The 21558-nt window shown below is 37.4% G+C and overlaps 1 protein-coding gene across 2 annotated transcripts in view; it reads left to right on the top strand.

The window, feature by feature from the left end:
- Window positions 1-21558, top strand: part of NEBL (nebulette) — a 253175-nt gene that overhangs the window by 70395 nt on the left and 161222 nt on the right. For both annotated transcript variants that reach the window (XM_065666541.1, XM_065666540.1), the window contains exon 3: window positions 5029-5113. In XM_065666541.1, coding sequence (XP_065522613.1) covers window positions 5029-5113 — 85 coding nt within the window. The remainder of the gene's footprint in view (window positions 1-5028; window positions 5114-21558) is intronic.

Here is a 21558-nt window from a genome sequence, read left to right as displayed (position 1 = left end):
GACAATCCTGTATCCATCAAGGGTTACATCCATCAAATCCATGTCTCTCCAGTTTAGAGATGAGGATGTTGTGCAGTACAGTGTAAAATGCTTTGCACAGTCCAGGTAGATGATGTCAGTCACTCTTCCATTATCCACCAATGCTGTAAAACCTCATTGCCCTTAGTAACAGGTGTGATGGAGCTGAACCTCTGTTTAGGAGAATAATTCTAATTTGTGTATTTTGTGGCTGTTCTCTGGTTAAAAAATATCACACATTTTATACTGTGGAAATTTACCAATAATCCTGACTTTTGACAAAGGTTATAATTGACAAAGGTTATAATTCTGTAACTGTGAACAGTTAACATTACAGTTAGAAAATACACACACGCAAATATCTCTTAGTCATATTGTAAATGTTAATATAAATGTTGGATAAGTCAGACTGAGGTATAAGCAAGTTAATACCAATCCAGGCTTGAATTTATCTCAGTATTTGAATTTGACCTTTTTCAAAAGAGGGAAAGCTGAATCTTCATCCCGTTATCTCTTGGAACATGTTTTTTATTCCTTTTGTTGGTTGAAAGTGTGGAAAAGGTGGTGAAAACCTTACAGTTATTTGATAAAAAAACCTTACAAGTATTTGGTAAAATTTGTATCTTTCATCACTGGAAAAGCTAGGAAACTTTCAGGCATTTTCCTGAATTCATGGGGGTTTTACTGATAGTGTTTCCAAATAACGAAAGTGTAAGAGGTTCTTCGGAAGGAGCCAGAGATTGAGTTGTGGTTTGATTTATTAATCAAGATGTGCATCTGAAGCAGGCAATACAGTAACCCACAGCAGAGACACCATACTGTGTATCCTGATTTGTTCTGGAATTTCTTGTATAGATCTTTATACAGGATTAATCCTAATAGCATTAGTGTGGTAAGACATATTGCTAAGTAGACTTAGACTACTAACAAAGACTTAAGCAAACAAAAAATCGTTTGGACAATGCTATTAAATAGCTGACATGACATCAACCTCTTTAAACAATTTCTAGCTTTTTTGAGGAAATCTTGGACAAAGGGAAAATTGAGCAACGGATTACCAGGGTACCATGCTAGCACTGTTAGCCTTTTGAATTAAAGGCTGTTGCTGTCCAGTTACTCATTCTTATTCAGAACGCTGTAATGAAACATGGTATAGCCTTAAACTTATAGTTAAAAACCAGATTTGATAACTTTATCATTTGTGTTTCAGCCTTCTATTTCAGTCAAAAGTATCCAGTGGTACAATGCATCTTAAATAATTTTCAGGTAATGTAATATCTTTAATAGTAGTATTTTTAATGATCCTGAAGACATACTATCAGTAAGCTTAAAACAAATGTGAATGCTGAAGATAGGAGTTAAATTTAACATTAGTCTTTTTAATGTGTTTGAGACAAGAATTTCCATAAATTAGAAGGGATATATCTAAACCCATGTCTTTCTGGTTTGATATACTGTGTGGGTGGTTTCATAAATCAGCCGCAGTTAAAATGACAACCCATAGTAGAATGATCTGCTAATTTAATTTTGCTAAATGATTCTTTTTTTAATCATCATAATACATTGTGATAAATGGTTAATATGATCAGTTTGAAGTCCGATTTAAATTTCAGCAGATTTTTTTCACTTGTCATGTGTTGTTTACTTTCATAGTCAAGTGTAAATACTTTTCATTGATATAATCAGTTTACATGGTAATTTGAAGCATAATAAAGCACTGCTTGTTTAAGGCTAAGGATACCTTTTTTTGCTTGCAGTTTGGAGCTACTGCTTCCAAAATAAGTATGATCTTAGATACATTGGTTCTTAAGTGGTTTGCACTGATTTTTGAAATACCTGTGAGTTTCTGAATGCTAATTGTGGAAGAAACCATGTCTTTTGCAAATGATCAGAAGTAAAAGCTGTTGTATGGTAGGGACAAGATGTATTTTCCTATGCTATATAGTAGAGAAAAGGTTTATCTCGATAGCCTGGGTTTGCAAAGACATGCTATTTGCTGCTCTTGCTAACAGGGTCCCCAGGGACTGTTGCCGTGACACCCACTTCACAGTGTTGTTCACATGGTTCATAAGGGGGCTAGGACAAAAAACCCATTTGAGCTGACTCCTATTCTGTGCTTTCCATATTAAAAAGAGTACAGGTGATTGCCGTTGTCATAGTACCAGCATCGTGGTATGTAGCCATGGTGAAAAATAGCACTATGAAAGTCTGTGGGAATCCTTTTGGCATTCAACATGTGTGTAACAATTTTTGAACTGCATGTGTGGCAGTTGACATTTTTTTTAGGGGGAAGGATTCTGTCATCTACATGACTTATCCGTGGATATCTCAGGGCTGCTATCTGAAAGACTTACTCATTAAGGTGTGCATTATGCATTGCTCACTACTAGTCTTCCTTGGTTGTCAGGAAGCCCTGACTGTGAAGTGGCTTGTTGCCTTCCCCATCTGTCCATTACTACTTTCCAAACAGGGCTTATGACCCTCCCTGTGGCCAGTCTGGCGTTTGTTTTTCTCCTCTATACAGAAGGAGGAAGAGGTGAAATAAAAAAGAAGTCCTTCTGGAAATATCTTCCTCATCCCAAGGTATTACACTGTGCTGATACCACCTGCAAGAGCTGGTTCCAGTTGATGTCCTCTAAGCAAAGGCTCAGTCTGTCTTCCTGTGTGGTGCTGGAGCTGTGGCTAAGCCATTTGGCTGGTTGGCATCATCTGGCTGTGAGAGGGGTGGTGATGGCGGAGCCCCTAGTTTGAAAGTGGAGGAAGATGTGCATACACTGCAGTGTATGCAGTACTCCTTGTTTCTCTGGCCAAAGCTACAGCTTAGGTGGGACTTGGGAAGACTTGGCTGTAGCTACAAAAGATTAAACTGGAAGGTGTCATGCCTGCAAATTTTGTTTTCTAGTTTTCAGTGATATGAGCTGTATGAGACAAGTGGTTAACATAATGGTGGGAATGCATTTCACTGCAAGCTTTTATACTTACAGTGGCATTATTCATCCATCTGCCATTATCCAACCTGGGATGGCTTTTATGTTTCTTCCAGGAAAAACTTCCATCAAAGTGTTGCATCTTTGCTCTTTTTGTGCAGTTATTAATCCCTGGGAATCTGAAATGCCCAAGTTGTCCTGTATTTCTCCTCTGTTTTTCTCTGTGTATCGTGACACCATAAATGAGGGGATGTTCTACAGCCTCTTGATGGATCTGCCTGCTCCATTGTGCTCTAGTGTAGAAGTCTGGCAATGCAAGATGTCATCTGAGATGAGGGATCGGGCTCATAGCAGAGAGTGGCCTGTGTGAAATCCAGGCAGCATTTCTTATGAAGTATTGGTTTCCCATTTCTAAGCAGGAAACATTCAGCTTTTAGCTAAAATCTGAAATCCTCCTTAATTTTTCATGGGTGTTTTAGATATGAAATGATAAAAATGAACTACTTTTCACTGGAACCATGCACTTCATGGAAATAAAACTTGTAAATGGAAAATAAAACTTTCTAGCAAAATACAATTTTGAATGAAAATATGTATTATCTACACAAGGCACAGAAAATTTATGATGGAGCCATAGCGACTGAACTAGCTGCTGAAAGAACACAATTAGAGATAGCCTGGAGTTTGAACATGGGAATGTTTCATACTGTGTATCTCCAGTCTTCAAATGCTTACTTACTGCTTAGTCTTGCTGTAAAAATTAAGCTGCAGATGTTATTGTGCCTAAAATCCTATGCCTGTGGTCTTGTACCTCTGAAGTATTAGAGGCTGGGGTAGCTGGCAGACATGGGAAGCTTTGAGCAGAAACAGAAGGCATGAGTGCCTCACATGGTTGTAAGGTGAATATTTTTGTTTGAGACTAAAGATGCTGGAAATTAGTAAGCATCACTTTCCCCATAGTGTTGCTGCCTCATAATAATATCCCTGTTTTGGAAGAGGATGTTTAATTTTGTTATTTTCTTCCTTATGTAGTCTTTCTTATAATGGAACTTTTTGTTTGGATGTAAAGTTGCAGGATCATAGAATCACAGATTCATAGAATTCTTGGTGTTGGAAATGACCTTAAGATCATAAAGTTCCAACCTCCCTGCCATAGGCAAGGACGCCTCACGCTAAACCATGTCGCCAAGGCTCTGTTCAACCAGGCCTTGAACACTGCTAGGGATGGAGCAGTCACAACTTCCCTGGGCAACCCATTCCAGTCCCTCTCCACCCTTACAGTAAAGAATTTCTTCCTAAAATCCTATCTAAACTTCCCCTCTTTAAGTTTTAACCCATTACCCCTTGTCCTGTCACTACAGTCCCTGATGAGGAGTCCCTCTCTGGTGTCTTTGTAGGCTCCCTTCAGATATTGGAAGGAAAAGTATTAATCTATGAAAATGAATAAATTATGGTTCTATAAATGAGTAGGATTTTACTATTAAAGCTGTCTATAAAATGTCAAAGCCAATAGTAGGAACATATTGTAAAGTGTAAAATTTCAAATGAAAATAGCTATGTCTGATAGATTGCAGTTCTGAGACACTACAGCCTTTGGTACTGGATATTACAGCACAGTATTGACACATTTACTGTCAAAGCATTTGACCTTTCTGTACCTGGAATGTACCTGCCTTGATCTTTCTTGTTTCAGCATTAATGGATTTAAGATACCATGGTGCTCCAACTGTACTCACTGATGTGACTTCAGTTTCTCTATCCCACTTCTGTTTTAAGGCCTTTTAGTTTTGTCTTTGTTCAGCACATGACTATACCAGAACTGCAGATAAACATAGATTTGTTCACTCTATTGAAAACAAATTTCAGCTGGGCAGGATAAATGGGTGAGATATAGATGCATTACAGGAACCTGTTCTTGTTTCTGTGAAGCATGACTGAACAGTATTTTTAGAGTAAATGTTTCTAACACAAATCTGCTGAAGTACGAAAGAGTTCTGTACACTGTAGGCAAGAGTGCTGGGATGCATCTGACTTTCTAGTGTGTGTAAATATTTACCGTTCGGCTTTTTGCTTCTTCTTCTAGACATTACCCAAAGCAATCCTTCACTACAGTGGCTGATACACCAGAAAATCTTCGTCTGAAGCAACAAAGTGAATTGCAAAGTCAGGTAAATCAAATAATTTTTTTTGTCTCATTAATATTAGACTGTCAGTCCACTTCTCTATAGTTTTTTGAAATAGAATTAATATTTCTTCCTACTGATATATAGTAGCACTCTAATTGTTAAAATACTCGTAAGTTGGCATAACACTGCAAACTTGGTTTTATTTCACTTACACTAGTTACCATACTATTGTAAGTCCATTGACATAACCAAAATCCTTCATTTTCAACAGTATATAAAGTATCTAAGTATTTTTTAATGTTTGAAATGTCATCGCTCAACCCAGAGGGTTAATTTGTCTTAGACAAACTGTCATTGTTAGCTTGCCTCAAACTTAATCATAAAATAGTTGTATCATTAGCAAACATTTAGAAGCCTTTAATATTTGTCAACACAGAACTGACTGAATGATTAGTTTATGGATTTCTTATGTTGTCTGTGAACTCGTATACAGAGCAGTCTGTAACCCAGTTGTGATAAGTGTTATAAATCAAAACTTATATAGGTTAATAAGAAATCCATTGAAATTAAAATGTAAAAACAAGAGGTGGGGGCTAAAAAAGGAAGCAAACGGCAACGTAGACTTATGTGACCCAAACATGATGGTTGTTTACTATTGTGGCTTGGTACAATGCTCCATCCCGCACCCCTCTCTCCACCCCCCCCCCCCCCAGTTTCCTATTGTTTGATTTTATGCGATGCTGGAAGTTGGCCTGGCTGTGTGAGACAACCACTAATATTTGATTGCATTTTATTTTTTTTTTAAATTGTGGACTTTTTTTACTCTTGTGGTTTTAGTCTGGATTTAGTTGCAATCTCTCATTATAAATTGATAATTATCCCTGTCAATTAAGGTAAGAAAAACCTATAGTGGAAAACAGACAGGAGACAATAAGAGCTTTCTTATTTGGGAACTCTGTAGGCTAATGGGCAAAATCAAAGGAGTGCTGGAGAGAAATCCTAGCACAGATATTTAACATTTTTTGAAGTTCTTTATATTTTGTCACTACAGTTATTGATCATGAAACTTACAGAAATTCTTTCATGCTGAAATTCTGCTGTTTGGAAAGAGGAGTTTGTGGAACATACATCTCATGTTGACTTCAGTAGATTTGGCTTCATTTTCTTGTACCTCAGTGGTTCTGCGTAACATAGTTACCATTTAGTCACAATGTTAGTAGGAACTTGAAAACTATACTTTATACAGGTTTGTTTAAAAGAATATAAACTTTGACAACACTGTTTTTTCTTAGTGATTTGATGGAAAATGTTGGTATTTGGGAGAATAATAAAATTTTACTCCTCTTTCTGTCAGTTTTTCACTTTATGGTCTTGTTTCTGCTCATACATCACGTGCATGTGGATGTATACAAACCTCAGGCCAAAACTTAAAGCATTCAGGTGTACATTTTGACTATGGCTACCTTTGTCTGCTTATGCCTGGGATATCAGTTACATTATGGGTGAGTTTGCCTGCTGGGATTTTAAAGGTTCACCTACATGAGTCTAATTTGGTGACAGCTCTCCATTGATGGGCCAAGTGAAAGAGAAGCTGGCTGACTTTCTCGCTTGCATTAGCTGGAGAGCTTGTTTGAAGTTGATTAAGAAAAGTACGGATGGGAGGAATCCTGTTTGGGTATTTAGGGAAGGCAACTCTCCTGTATGAACTACAGACAGATCAGAATCTCATTTAAGAAATGTACCTTGCTTAAAGCAGTCCACTTTCTCCATGGTTACTGTGATAATACTTTGAGGGAGTAGGGGCTGTTGATGATTGTCAGGGAGGTGTAGAAGTCAGCTGGTAGTCACCAATTTGAGTTAAGATTAATGCAATAAGGACTGAAATAATTTCTGGTTTATGACTGTGGGCTGTCATAATGTATGTTGAGCTTTGTACATCTCCAGTATAGCTTGCACATTCCAAACTTGCCTGTATCAATTGTCTGTCTTGGCTAAATGTTGATCAATCCAAGGAGTGTGGTCTGTTTCCAGAGCCTGTAAGAGAAATGGCTTTCCCTAACCTATCTGAAACATGCTGACAGGGCACTTTGAAAGTGTAAGGAAACTTGTTTTGGTATTGGTCTTTATTTGTAAACAGAGGACTTGGTATTCTAGGACTGGATATGCAATAGAAATTAGAAACTTGGAGTCTGGTTCTGTGTAAACTTGCTGCAATTGTTCACAATGCACTGGCATAAAATGTTAGATAAGGATCTACTCAGAACTTCGAAGTGGAGAGAAACCCTTAATTTGTACAGTGTGCCTTTTTTCCAAGGTTATTAGGCAGTAGAAGATTTGCAGTTGATGCAAATCTAGTTTTCAACTATAAAGGCACAAATTTACCTACTTGGAAGAAAGGTGGTAATGTTTCTGATCATAATTTGCTTCCTTGGTGTTGATTCGTATCCGAACTGTGTAAAGTAGCCTTGCCTATAAATTGTTTTAATGCTAAAAAAAAGATTCCAGGGATTTTTCATAAACCAATCTAAATCTTGTCATAAAATAAAATGTAAATTCTGAATAATTTCTGTAATATTTTGAAGAATATAAGGACAGAGAAATTGCTATCCCGAATCAGCCCTATTGGCCATCTAGTCTACCTTTTCGTCAAAAGAGGCCATCGTCCTGTCTTTTCTGAGAAAGTTACAAGACTACCAACTGAAACAAATACATGATATATAATTTGCCATTGTTCAGGTCTCATTCTATTTCAGTAGAAAAAAGTGTTCAAGGAACACTGACATGGTTCAAGGAAAGTCTTTCAAATGAAACCAAACTTGGCTGCATAGAATCACGTTACTACTACCTTCCAGTATTCATCAGAGCTGCTTGCGCCTCCTGCCAATACAGTGACAATTTGGGATTGAACAAATTCTGTGTTAGGTAATGTAAAAAATTATGTTAACTTATCAGCAAGGAGAAATGCTTTTCCACAGTAACAGCTGTTTTGTAGTTCCTAAGTAAACTTTACTACTTTTAGTTCTGAGGAAACACAACCCTGTGTTTAACTGCTGGACTTGAAGCACCTTTTCAAAATCTATAGCTTTAGAACTATTGTTTATCTTACTCAGAAAATCAGGAGAATTGATAAAGGAAACACCATTAAATATGGTGTAAGTTAAAAGATACATGGTTTTGAAATTTGTTGTTTTGATTTTCATTTAAGCAGCAACTGACAGCATTTTAAGTTGAAGTGTTGGGTCCTCTATCAAGAATCCAGTAAGGTCAGCATCAGGTGCCAGGCTGTCATGTTGACATAACATGATAAGAGTAAAACAAATAAAACCAAAATACTGTTTTCTGGAGGAGTCAATAGAAAACAGATTGCTCTTTAGAGCACTTAAAAAATTATGTTGTTAAGAAGTCAAAAGGCAACATTTAAAAGCTTTCCAGAGAACATTCTTCTTTTATACAATATAATTTCAGGGCTTTTCCTTCCTTTGGCCTTTTGCTTCCATGGGCTTTCATTCAATTGTGTAGTTTGAAGGAAACACACATGAATTTTAGGAGAAGCTCTAAGTTTGATTTCCTGTTCTGGAAAACTCCCTAGTTCAGTGTGCCGTCTGATGGAAAAAAAATAAGTTGTAAAGCCTTTCATCCTCTAAATAAAGAGTATAAACAGGGAACTAGCATCTCAAACAAGAATTTTCTTTATGCTTCTCTATGACAAGTTTGTCTTTACTTTGTTAGGGGTTAGTGAATTCTCTTACTCCATAGCATGTAGTAGGTATTTCCACATGCACTTGCCTCTTCTAGATAAACTCAGCTACAGAAGTTACAGGTACACTCATCTCAGCAGTGTTTACTTGGGAATTTTCTTCAGGTACCTTAGCTAGTGATCTCTCTGTAACAGTGTAAATTGCTCCGTGACCTTTTGTTCTTGTCTGTGGCAATGCTATGTAGATAAAAGCAGCAACTCCAATTGAACTTGCAGAAAGAAACTAAGATTCTCTGCAGCAGTTCTTGGCAGGAAGGCTGGATCAAAGGGGGAGCTGATGATTAGGGTGGGTTCTCAAACAGTTTTGGAGAAATCTACTTTCTGCTAAGTCTTGGGGAACTTGATACAAAATCACAAGTATCATCCTACTGCTTTCCTGTCCTAATCTCTGGGGACACAGCCTGAAGCTGCTGTTCTTGGATACTCCCAGTGCTCCTGAAAAGGTCATAAAATGTTGATTTTTAAGAAGTACCATCTTTCCTTAGGAGACATACCCAACTCAATCAGGCTATTATTGTAATAATCTGATATTTTAAGAGTCCTTACTTTCTGAGGAATTTCTTGTGTTTGTATCTTTATCTGCCAACTCTCACAAGAATAATCATGGTAATACTGAACATTTGGAGGGGAGCAGGAAAGGGAATGAAAAATCGGTATGGTCAGATGTTTGCCTCTAGGATGGCCATACTCTTTGCTGTTCAGTTTAGAAGAAGAGACAAACTGCCTAGCGGTTCCCTGTGAAAGCACAAAGGATGATGGGTGTAAACTGAAATATTTTGTAAACTGAAAATTCCGTTTAAATGTAGGCAAAAACTTGTCCAAGGTGAGGGTGACAGAACACTGGCAGAGGTTGTCCGGAGAGCTGGTAGATTGTCCATCCTTGGAGATTTTCAGAGGAGGACTGGGCACAGTCCTGAACAATCTGCTGTAATTAACTGTGCTTTGAGTATGGTGATGCACTAGATGATCTTGGAGTTCCCTTCCAACTTCAGCTGTTCTTAGATTCTGTGATTCCCCTCCATCCTGTCCTTCCTCAGGTTCCTCTTCGCCGCTCCTGTCATTATCTTTCTTGCTGCCTTCTCTTTGCCTCTCTGTTCCAAGAGTATGTGTTAGCAAACCTCCAGGCAGATTCATTTTATTAACTTTTTTTCTTGATTTGTTAAAAACCTTATTCAGTTTATATGCTCTGCTTTTATGAAGTCTTTCGAATGAACTGCCACAGTGAATGCCATAGGGGAATGAAATGCTGGATGGATTACTAAAGCAGACTTTTAATGGATTTCCTAGGGTACCCTGAATAAGCTCATTGGAGAAGTCATTGAGAAAACAGTCCTTGGAGCTAGAGGCAAAGATAAAAATATCCTCCTTCAGCTGAGGAAAGGAGGAAGAAATATGGGATAGCAAGCAGAGAGGCCTGGCTATAGCTTTATGTGTGATTTTGTAAGTTGTGCCAGAGGACCCTGGAAGAGAATTTCAAGACTGAATTTTTCCACATAGCCATCAGGCACCAATTATTTATTTGTTCCTCTCCAGTTGCCCAAGGATATGAACCAAATCCACCATATGTGTATGAAGAGAGAGGTGAGAGAAAGAGAAGAGTGCAGGCTTTTCAGTTGTCTTCTTGCAATTACTTGTAAGAAGTCCTAGAGTGGTTGATTTGGTTTGTGCATTAAAATAAACCCAGATTGCCTGCAGGAAGTTTTCCCTTGCTCCCCTGTGAGCCCCTGCACAGTAGCATTTTGTAAATCATGCTCACCTACTAAATGGGATTTTTTTTTTGTTCAACTCATGGTATGTTCCTTCTTCGCCTCTGAAGCCTGTTTAAATGACTTGCTTTATCTGCCTGAGTCAAAGCCATAAAAATCATTCTTGATATGAATAAGACAAAGCTTGAGAGGAGTGCAGGAGGCAGAATGTATTTCAGCCTTCTGGGAAAATGGTTGTCACCTCTTCTGATTGTTATCTTGTGAGTACCTCCTGGAATGTTCTACATCCTGTCTGCACTAGACTGTTCCTGTAGCTGTGCTGCCATATATCTACACTGTTTCTGTGTGGTTTGTTTTTCATTTTTCTTTTTCTCTTTTTTTTCTTCCTGCAGTTACTACACAGGCTATAAGATACAGGATGTGAAAGCAGTGGTGTAAGACAGACTTGCATATGAGCATCTATGGAAAATGTCCATCTGTCCAACTTTTCACTGTTGATGATATAAAAGTGCCAGCTTTTTTTTTATTTTTTTATTACTGTTTGTTCTATTGTTAATATTTATAGTGATTTGAAAACCTGATGTAATTCGGTAGGGGAAAACCAGTACTGAACTACATTTAAGGAAGCACAAAAGTGTCTGCAGAGACTCAGAAGTAATCAGTGCACACAGTTCCTCCGGCCAAAAAATTATGAAGCCTATAAAATATGCAGTTGCAGGACAAAAATCACCTCTCCCAGTGCCAAGAATCAAAATTAGGATGCAAAATATATCAATTTTTATAGCATATGTTGATGAGAAAAAAGAAATAAAATGGTAAATTTTCTCTTTCACGTCTATTTCAGATGCACATCATGTTTAACTGTAAAAAGTGAAGGGATAATACATTTACATGAAATATAATGGCTAATTTTTGTGTTAGAATGAAGGCAGAGTGGTCATGATTATTAAATAGAGAACTTATTGAGCAAACCCATTTTCATAGACTTTCTTATGACATCAAATCAATTTACAGCAAGTAGGACATCCTTAATAGAAAATCTTAGGATCAATAAAATTGAAAATGATTCAGACCACCTTTACTTGTACAACCAGCAGTAATAGAAAGGGGACAACGGAGAACCACAGAATTCATGGGTGTTATTTGTAAGCTGAGTTGTGGAATTCCTAACTATATTAGCACTAGTATTTGAAATGTCTATAACTTTTTTTGAGGAATGATTAATAAAAATGCCAACTTAAAAACTAAGATGTTATCAGAATTTCTTTGATGGTGGGGAACGAATGGGGAATATTCAGTGAACCTGGGCCATACTAATATGTATGGTCTTTTTCACATCTTGTCCACTTCCTTTTCCGATCTTCTTGAGCTTCTGTTTGCTGTTTACTTTTTTGGAACTAGGTGTTTAATATGGTTGCTCTGTGCAACTCTGTTGCAGGAAGTTGGGTGCTTTATGGTTATGTTTTTGTTGCATTACTGCACAGCATATAAACCCACATGAACGAAAAATGCATTGTAGTTGTAGAGAATGTAAGATGAAAAATGATAACAGAGCAAGTGTCATGGGAGACATCCAAGGGACTGCAAATCAGATGCAGATAACATATCTGCACTGCTAAGCACCAGAGGGCCAGGAATAAATTTCTGATCCCAGTAACAGGTAGCGTGTACTGGCTTATGTCCATACTGTGTATGACTGGTCCTCTAATAATGGATATATGTATTTTTCCATTTCATAATGTTTGAGATAGTGTGCCCATTGCATACCAGCCTGTCGGGGTGACTCTTACCCATGAAACCTGATAGCACATGGGGAGTTTGTGGTGTCAGTGTCCTCTTGGTTGTGTGAAATGGTTGGTCAGGTCAATGGGAACAAAATTGGTGGAGGCATGTCCATGCTGCCTTTCAGGAGTGCTCCCTTGACTGAAGTAGACACTGAGCTGTGCTTGATCTTGCCTTGGGGATGGCAATACAGCTGAGCTGGTGAGCACACTCAACACTGTGGGGTAGTGAGGTGCCACTACTGAGTACATTCCCTTGCCCTCTCCTGTTATCAGAGTACTTGTACCAACGAAGTCTGTCAAAGCTGGAAAAGGAGATCACATCACTCTTTCTTTCCTTTCTGAACTTCAGATATACATCTCTTGGAGGCTGCCACATTTAATCAAAAGGGGTCTGTGAAGTCTTGCTTCCTACTGCTGACACTGCTTTTCTTTCCTGGAACACTTCGTACTTATTGTGATCAGTAAGAGGGAACTTGATTTGATGGGTGACTGGTCTGATCCAGTGTGGAGTATTGGTAATATCAGCATTAAAAGGAAGAACAGTTAAGGAGCACGCTTTTACTCATTTATCCTGGGGGGAAAAAAAGGAATTTTCAGGAATATGTTTTTAGTTAATGCACTGAATTAGGAGAACTTGTTTTATTTTCTTGATGTTGCCAGTATCTTCCTTCAGGAAGTTCTTAGACTTTGCCCTACACTTCCATTTGTGTAATGGCAGGGATAAATTATCTCTTTTTTCCCCCCAGCAAATTGTAGTGGCTGGCATATTTAATTATTTGAAAGTGGCATGTAAGTATTTTTGTTAATATCCTTTCATCAAAAGTAAAAGCTCAACATTTTCTTTTCCAATGTGAAATTATAACAATGAATTCTTCGTACATCAAAGGATTGGATTAACCCATTTTGCATTTCACATTGTGACATTTAATGGCTTCCATTTAGTTCCTCATTTTAAGCTCATATCTTTTCAGAAGTACTGACCTGTTTCTTATGCAGGAACAAAGCTAGTCATCCATCTTGTTATAATGAAACCAATTTTTATGTTCATCTGTGGCATTTTCTTAACAAACTTCAGAGGTTCTGGACTGAGAATTTCTAGAGCCAAGGTTAATTTTTCTCTTCATTTTTTCTTGTCCTTATTCTCATGGCCTTACATTAACATGTTGAGAGAATGTGACAAATGACTTTATTTCTCCTAATTGTATTTTTTCTTAGAAAATTTTTTGAATTTATTCCTTATCCCTTTGTAAAATTTTATTCCATAAGGATGAGCCACTTTTACTGTTCAGACATTAGGGGTTTTTTTATGCTGGTGCTACAAGCTCAACCTGTCAGTTTTTCTAGTGCAAAGGATTCTTGAGAGTGATCATTGCTTGCAATGTTGTATTGTTTTGTAGATATCCATGGTTCTCTTTCAAAGAATAAAGCAAATTGAAAGTTTTACCCTATATTTGAGGTTTACCAATAAATTGAGAGATCGAATCCTAGTCTAACATACCTCTGGAAATTGTCTCAATTGGTTTGTCCCATACTTGCATATTTTTTCCAATAAACTAGTTGCATATTTCTGTTATGATGAGAGTGTAGAATTACAGGACAGAATTTCTATGACATGGTTGTACTTCTTTTTATTTGAATCTGTGATTTAGTTTTTACATAGAATGTGTGCACTCTTTAGATCCATATTAGAAAAAGGGAAAATACTGATTTATCTACAGACTTCTCCCATGTGAATAACTGTGATGTAATTCTTATTTGAAGAGGCTTTATGCATTTTGCTTAGCAGTTACATGTATCTGCTAGAAGTATTTTAAATTGTTAGAGATTTCTATATAACACTTGGGAGTGGCTGAACTTCTTTACCTTTTTGCCTTTTTTTTTTTTTTTTTTTTTTTGAGTGTGACAAAAGAAGTCCACCCAGGTGTGTATCTTTGCTTTGCGTAAAACCGCTGTCCCCTTTGTGGACACTGGCAACAGAGCAGTACCCTTTACACCCACTATTAAGTCTGTTTTGGGTCTGTATTTGTTCTGAGGTAGCCTTAAAAAAATGAGCAGCTGCTTAATAGAAGAAATCCAAGCCTGATGAGAGTGTCACGTTCTCTTAATTGGAACACTTATAAAATAGAAGCTTTAAGCAAATGAAATGGCCAAAGGAGAGTTTTAGCCTTAATGCTGAAATGAAAAAAATGAGTAAACCTTTCTCATTCTCTGTGTTCCTCAACAAAGCATAGTACAGTGGCTTCTGGATTTTGAATAGCTGCAGAAGGGCTGTATCTGATTGAGCTTTGAAGCTTTGTGGATATTCTTTTCTACTTGCATCTATCTCTCTTTGACTTTGTTTTTCAGCTCTTGATTATTTCTGACCGTCTGTAGTATGAGCTGTCTCCTCATGATGCAGAGAGCACTTGTAATATGCTGAGTGTGACTGCGGGAAGGAGAAAGGAGAAATTGGCCTTGGCTTGCCTGGTGGTGCAAAGCCATAACAACACATGAATCAGAAATCGTGTGGTATTAGGCCTTTCAGAGTATTTGGAAGAAGAAGAAAGGCAGAAGGGTTCCTGGGCAGTCCTACCCCTTGACCCCAATAAAAGGCCATGAGTGTTCGTCAGCATTTTAGTTGGTCATTTTCCTGATGCTTAGGTTACTTATTGATGGAGCTGTTTTAGATCCAAGAAATATATTGTCCTCCTGATTTATTCTCAGATGGTGCAGGGACCATTCAGAGTTCAATGATTTCTTGTAACTGCTGCCTTGCAGGATGGATGGAGGTCTGTTCAGGGTGATAGTTTGTCAGGTAGTGCTATGCTTGCAGGAGATTATGTTGATGGGCTTTCAAGTGAAAGGGTCAGGAAAGAAAGAGAAAGGAAAAAGAGTAGGATTAGTATAATGTTTAACCTTGCCCAAAACAAAATGAGTAGGAGAAAATACTAAGTGCTTTCATTGCACCAAATGTTAGAGCTTTGAAGATATTTGGTGGAAGCACAGGTTTTTTTCAAGATTTAATGTTAGAATCTGTCTGGAACACAGATTATTTTTCCAGTAGCTTACTAGACTGTAAATTTTGAAGGGAAAAATACACAAGCTGTTTTAATTTAATTAAAAAAAGGGCCTACTGTTGCTTACTGCCTCTTCTGGCCCCTTGTCACTGAATAATCAAATCAGAAACTCAAATTAAAAATACTAATTTGATATCAATGACCAAAATGTATGTATTTTGCATTTATATAAACTTACAGTTCAATTTTATTTAAAATATAAACATTTCTGTATAAATATATCTACATTTAGTATATTAATTTATAATATCTTGTTAATAAAAATAGTTTAATTTCATTTGAAAGAAAATAATTTTACTGGTTAAAATTAAGCAGATATCTTTCCTTTTTTTTTTTTTTCCCCCTTCCCAGAAATGTAGATAAATTGCCTTAAAGCTTTAGAAGAAAAAATGCAAATGTAAATGATGCTACCACATATATCAAGAACTGTGCTTATTTTTGCAATAGAAGATAACTTTTTAATAGTGTAATATAATTATCAGTAAATGAATTATTTATATGAACTTAAATGTGGAAAACAAGGTTACGTGAATGGTCCAGGATTCTCAGCCCTATCAAGAAGGGAGTAAGAGAGATAAGTGTGTTGAGGATAAGGTGCTCCAGTGCCTGGGTGATAAAGCTGGAATGTAAGCACCCATTGCAGAGGCAGGTTGAGCACACGGTACAGTGCTGTTGCAGATAAATGAGAAGAGGAATGTATGGCTTGTTTTGATCAAAGGAAGATGTTTTGATCACTGTATAAAAGGAAGGGGGAAAAAAATCAAATAACAGTGTATTTGACTTGAGTAGTGTTTTTCTGCTGCACCACTGGCCTGTAATATCCTTATGTTGTTAGTACTATGCCTTGTGAACAGTGGCCTTTGCCACTAGCCTGAGACTGTGGTTACTCCTTATGGAATAAAATGAGCACTGGAGTCTCTTGGTACTGCTGCTGATGTCTCCATCGGCTACTGCAACAGAAGCTACTCTTCCTTTTCCATGCTTTTAACTCACTCCTTCAGTTAAATTCCATCATTTTCCAAACCCTCATCCCACCTTACAGTCTTAAGCACACTTCTTGCTTTTGGCTTTTGCTTTTACTTAGTCTTAGGTCTACTTTGTAATCTGACCTGCCAAGTTCTTGTGATAATACATGAATTGAGCATGCAGGAACTGGAATATTTTGAAATGAGTGATACCAATGAAACACAGAGCTGCTGCCCAGGAATGCTATCATCAGGGCACAACACCAGAGATGACAGGGCTCAGTGAGCCAGCAGCCACTGAGTGGGGATGTGAGGAGAAGGCAAAAAGGGAAGACTCATGGTAAAATAGTGTGCTTAAGTCAGAGCTTAGCTAAATTCAGGTAAAGTCAGACATTAGGGAAGCTTTTGGCACATGGAGAGCTGTGCTAAGCAGAGCACCAGGCTGTGCTGGGCTCTGTCTCTCTGGAGTGCAGCTCTGTCACCTGTGTGCTCTGTATGAGTTGTAGCTCCAAATACCCAAGTTTTGATGGTGGATTAAGTTAGTAGGTAAAAACTTCTAAAATTGCCTCTGTTTTTATAGATGCCAGAGCCATATGGCAGTATTCTTCTGCCATCAGGAATATAGTATGACCTGGTTGGAATGTGATCTTTAAAGGTCTCCCAAATGGAACTATTCTGTGACTCTATGATCTGATATACAAAGAATACAGGGGTATGATTTTTTGTCAATAGTGAACAGTTCTCGTGGTTGAAATTTTTGCTCTGTTGCTCTTCTGACAAACCAGTTCATTTAATTTTCTGATCATGAGTCTGAATGGAGTTTTGTCTGCTTTTGTAAGCTTTTAATGGGTAGAAGCCCATTAAAACAGTGTTACAGAGCCCAATACTACCAAAGCACAAAGTGTTGATTTTAAACATGAGTACCCGGATAATCAGTAAGAAGATGGAGGCTAAGATAAAGGAAAGTTCAGGTATATCTTCAGATATATTGTGAAACTGGCAATTAATCACTGGATTTACACTTAATCCAGATTTGTCTGATAGGTTTAAGGGCTGATTTGTGAATGGCTTGATTTTTCTTAATATGCTAGAAATGACAAATTCAAAAATTGTTTTGAATGGATTTTTTTTGTTTCCAAATGTTAGCCCAGCATTTGAAAACAGCAGAAGTTCAAAAGTTGAAAAAATGCTTTTAGAATTTGAGAACTTTTTAAAAACAGATACGAAAAAATTTCGAGTGAAAAAATATTAAGAATTAAAGTTGACACATAAAATATTTCTGAGATTTCAGAGCTCCTCTTGCCCCCTTGCTTTTTGAATGTGCTAGAAAATATTTATGGAAACACTTAATTCTATTCAAAAGACCAGGAAGGCTTAGCTATTTTTTACTCACTCTGTATAGTCACAGCCCCCAGTCACCTTCTCTCACTTCTTATGTCTAATAGAAATAGAGAAAATATGTATTTCAGACAGTTTTCTCTTCTGGTGAACAAACCTGAAAGTAACAGCATTAAGAATTCCTCCTTAAACATACTGAACTAGGACCTCAACTTGCGCAAAATGATTTTATCTCAATGATTTTCTTTGTCTTCCAATTTAGTTAAAACTGGTTTTTTGTATTGGAGAATGACAGTTTTTGCTGCCAATGGGAATTTCAGTGTTTTCAGCATGACAATTAAACTTCATAAATAAATGTATTAATTCAATTTTAAAGTCAACCAGATGCTTTGTTATGGGAAATGTAGTTTTGAGGTGAACTAACAACAACAGAAATAATAGCCTGGCAAATAGTCAAGTGTGTTAAATGAAAGTTAATTTTCTCCACTTTTCATAATTAAAGTATAAAAAAGATCATTTAGCTCATTTTTAGCATTTTTTTTTTTTGACTCTGTAAATCGTGTAATCCTGAAAGATGTCAGTTCAGTGAGTTATTTTCAGTATCTGTAAATCTTGCCTCTGCTGCAGTTAAAGCAGAGAAGTTTTTTGGCTAGAATGGAGTGTCTCAGCAATAGATTTGTTTCTAACATATGCTGAAGGAAGCTCATATTTTATTTAAAAATAATATGGTTTTAATTTTTCATTCATTTCCCTCTGCTTCATCACTGAAGATAGGAATTAGAGCTTGGAATTTTACCGAAATCAAAGTAAAATATTCCTTTGCTGGAAAGAGCTGACAGTGTAAAGTCAGCAGGAGCTTCCTCTGTGTGTTGCAATCATCTCTTAGCTGCTTGGGAGCTGGCTGCAGCGTAGCTGCTGCTATGGCATGAGTCCTCAGCTAAGAGAATTTAGTCAGCTGGGTAGTTTGTATTGCAAAGACAGTTAAACAGCAGTAATTTAATACCTTGGATATCTCTCTGTGAGGCTGTAAGGAGCAGTGAAGACATTGGGTCTGTAACAAAATTGACTGCAAAAGCCTTCACATGGAATAGGAATTAAGTGGCCAAAATCAAAATATAGGATAGGAACTTCTTCATGTTATTAGATATTTGGTCTACTAGAATTTTAAGTTTTGTGTTTGATTTTTTTTCCCTCCATTTTCACCTCCCCAGTCATATGCTGATGTTAGTACAAGTCTCTCTGGAATACACTAAAAAGTTAAGTCTTTGTTTTGCCAGTCGGCTATTAAATGGTAAATACTAGCATTGTAAGGAGAAAAAAAAAAAAAAAAGCTTTACACTGGAATAATACTTTGAGGGGAAAAAAGTTAGCAAATGTAATCCCAGGGTTAAACTGGACATTTATCAATAATGTTGCTTTACAAATAAATAGACCATTTCCTTTTTGTAATCATTGGGATGACAGCAGTAAATTATTCATCTGTGAACTCTGTTTCTGTACTGAATTGATGTCTGAGGTTCATTGTGCTTACCAGGCTGATTCATGTTCACTATGTGAATGGTGGAATAGCTGGTTGTGGTTACTACCTTGCTAATGAGCTAGAGCAGAGATGGAGAGATCTTGTCTGTCTAAGGGAAAAGACAGATATTTCACCTAGGAAAAGAAAGGTTGGCAAAAAATATTTCCTGTTTGGTATTTTATTTGAAAGAGCGATCAGAAAGAAATGTGTGACCTACAATTAGTTTATATCAGTCCTATCTTCCTTTACTTACCAGGATTTTCTTCTTTGAGGCCTGCGTTCTTTGCAGCAGAAATGAAATAAATATTAACAACTGTCCTGACCCTGATTTGGAAATAAATTACTGAAGAATATTAAGTCTTAAGGGTGTTTGCTTTGTGTGTATTTCAGTTATCTTAGGAATGTATGCTGTTTGAAAACAGAGGTTATTGCCCTACTTTTTTCTTACCTTGCTCTCAATTTAATCTGGTTTCTGTTACAGTAGCATTGTCTGTGCTTATGATGCTCAGTCCAGTGCTGGTCATTTGTGCGTTTTTCCTATCTTACTGTGTGGCAGTTCTTACTCTTTCTGAACTAACAGTTCCTGTCCAGTATTTTTGGTCTGTGTGTGTGGGGGTGGTCAGACAGCTGTTTTTCACAACTGATGCAATTGCTAATATGTTTCCTATGCATGAAGGCAGACTTCTATTCAGTACCCCTGGGGACTGTAAACATCACTTTTATCATGTTGGAACTACAGGCACTGTCAGCCCACTGAAGTTGTTCTCAATTAGTATGAGGCAGTCCAATTCAGAAGGGAATAACTGCTTCTGTTCGAGCCCATTTTTCTTTGAGTGTTGCTTATACTGATTTCCAGCTGTTACTGTGCAGCTTTGGGGGGCTAATGGGGTTCATTGGGAGCATCTATCTCAAAAGGAAATGCCTAAGTCAGTGTCTAGTTGAATGATTGGAGACTCTCACACACACAAAAAACCGGTTAATACCCACTTAGCTAATTATCTCTCAATGTACACAATCATCCTTTCCAGTCCAGTAATTAAACAAAATTAAGTGGGACCTTGCTAATTTGCGCTAATGTCAGGAAAAACCTATTGCTAATTAATGAATTTTGTGAATGAGTGTAAATGAGAACAAGCACTTTTTAAAAACTATATAGTAACATGTACTGAACCTTATCCAATAATGCACATCATTATTACACTGCCAATAACCCACCTGTACGTGCACAGGAGGTTAATATGTTGTAGATTGAGGACAGAATGCTTCTTATGCTGAAGTTTGCACTTTATTAACTGTGTCAAGATTACTATATGGAGGTCTAAAGTTGTATAGTGCTTCTTGAATACTGTTCTGTTTTCTAATAGAGTTCAACGAGACCTTTAGAGATCTCCTTACACTGTAATATAACTTAAGTTTCTCCTCTGTGAAGCAGCCGCAGTTGTCCCCATGCCTGCTGGAGCCAGCATGGCATCATTCTTTGATTCTTTTGAGCTTCTGCAAGGAGACAAGAAGCTGGAAAAAAAAGCCCTTCCGAAAATCCAGTACATGTGAAAGATCACTAACTGCTGCGGTACTTTTTCTGGAAGTAGTTTCAAAAAATAGTGAAAGTAGTTTTTGCTGACAGTTCCCGTGTGTGGCTCCACTACAAGCCCAGCTGTAATCTTTCTTTCAGAAGGCTCTCACTCCAATCCTGTTTATAGTGCCAGAGCAAACCCTGAGTCTCCTGGACATCCAGTTTTCTCTTAGACTTGGTTGGGTAGCCCCTAAAAAGAAGGCTGCTTTCTTTACCACACCCTTTATACTAGTTTTATGTATTGCTTTTTATATGATTACTGTCCAGATCCCAATAAAGTCCTAAAGCCCCTGGTGAGCATATGCTAAATAACTCCTGGCTGTTGCCAAGAAGTTAGGTGTCACTTGCAAACTTAATCCTTGAGAGACAAAAGGCTAATTTGGCACATTTTGAGATTTCTGTACCATACCTGTCTTCCTCATCTGTACACCAAATAATGGTAATCTTTTAATGTTCAGCTATAATTTATCCTTACGTTTTTGCACCTGATCTGAGACTTGGTGAGAAAAAATTAAGACCGTCGTGTGCCAAAGTTTATTAGACTTCTGTTCTCTAGTTTCAGACACTACCTTTTCATTGTTTTCTCTCTCTTTTGAACATAACAGCAGCAAATCTGAAGCAGGAGCACTTCTTCCTAACTGTTCTCACCATCTGCCTGTCTTTGGTAAAATTCCGCTTCTGAAAAGAGTTAAATTTATCTCCAAAGCCAAAATAATTCCTTTGCATCTTTAGCTTTGCAGTGATCCTTCTCAACAGGTGTGCATCTTTCCAGGGCTACTCTCCATCCGG

Source organism: Lathamus discolor, chromosome 2, assembly GCF_037157495.1.
Source record: "Lathamus discolor isolate bLatDis1 chromosome 2, bLatDis1.hap1, whole genome shotgun sequence".
In the NCBI taxonomy this organism is placed as follows: Eukaryota; Metazoa; Chordata; class Aves; order Psittaciformes; family Psittacidae; genus Lathamus; species Lathamus discolor.
The sequence above is the reverse complement of the archived record's forward strand: the minus strand, read 5'-3'. Positions and strand labels throughout refer to the sequence as shown.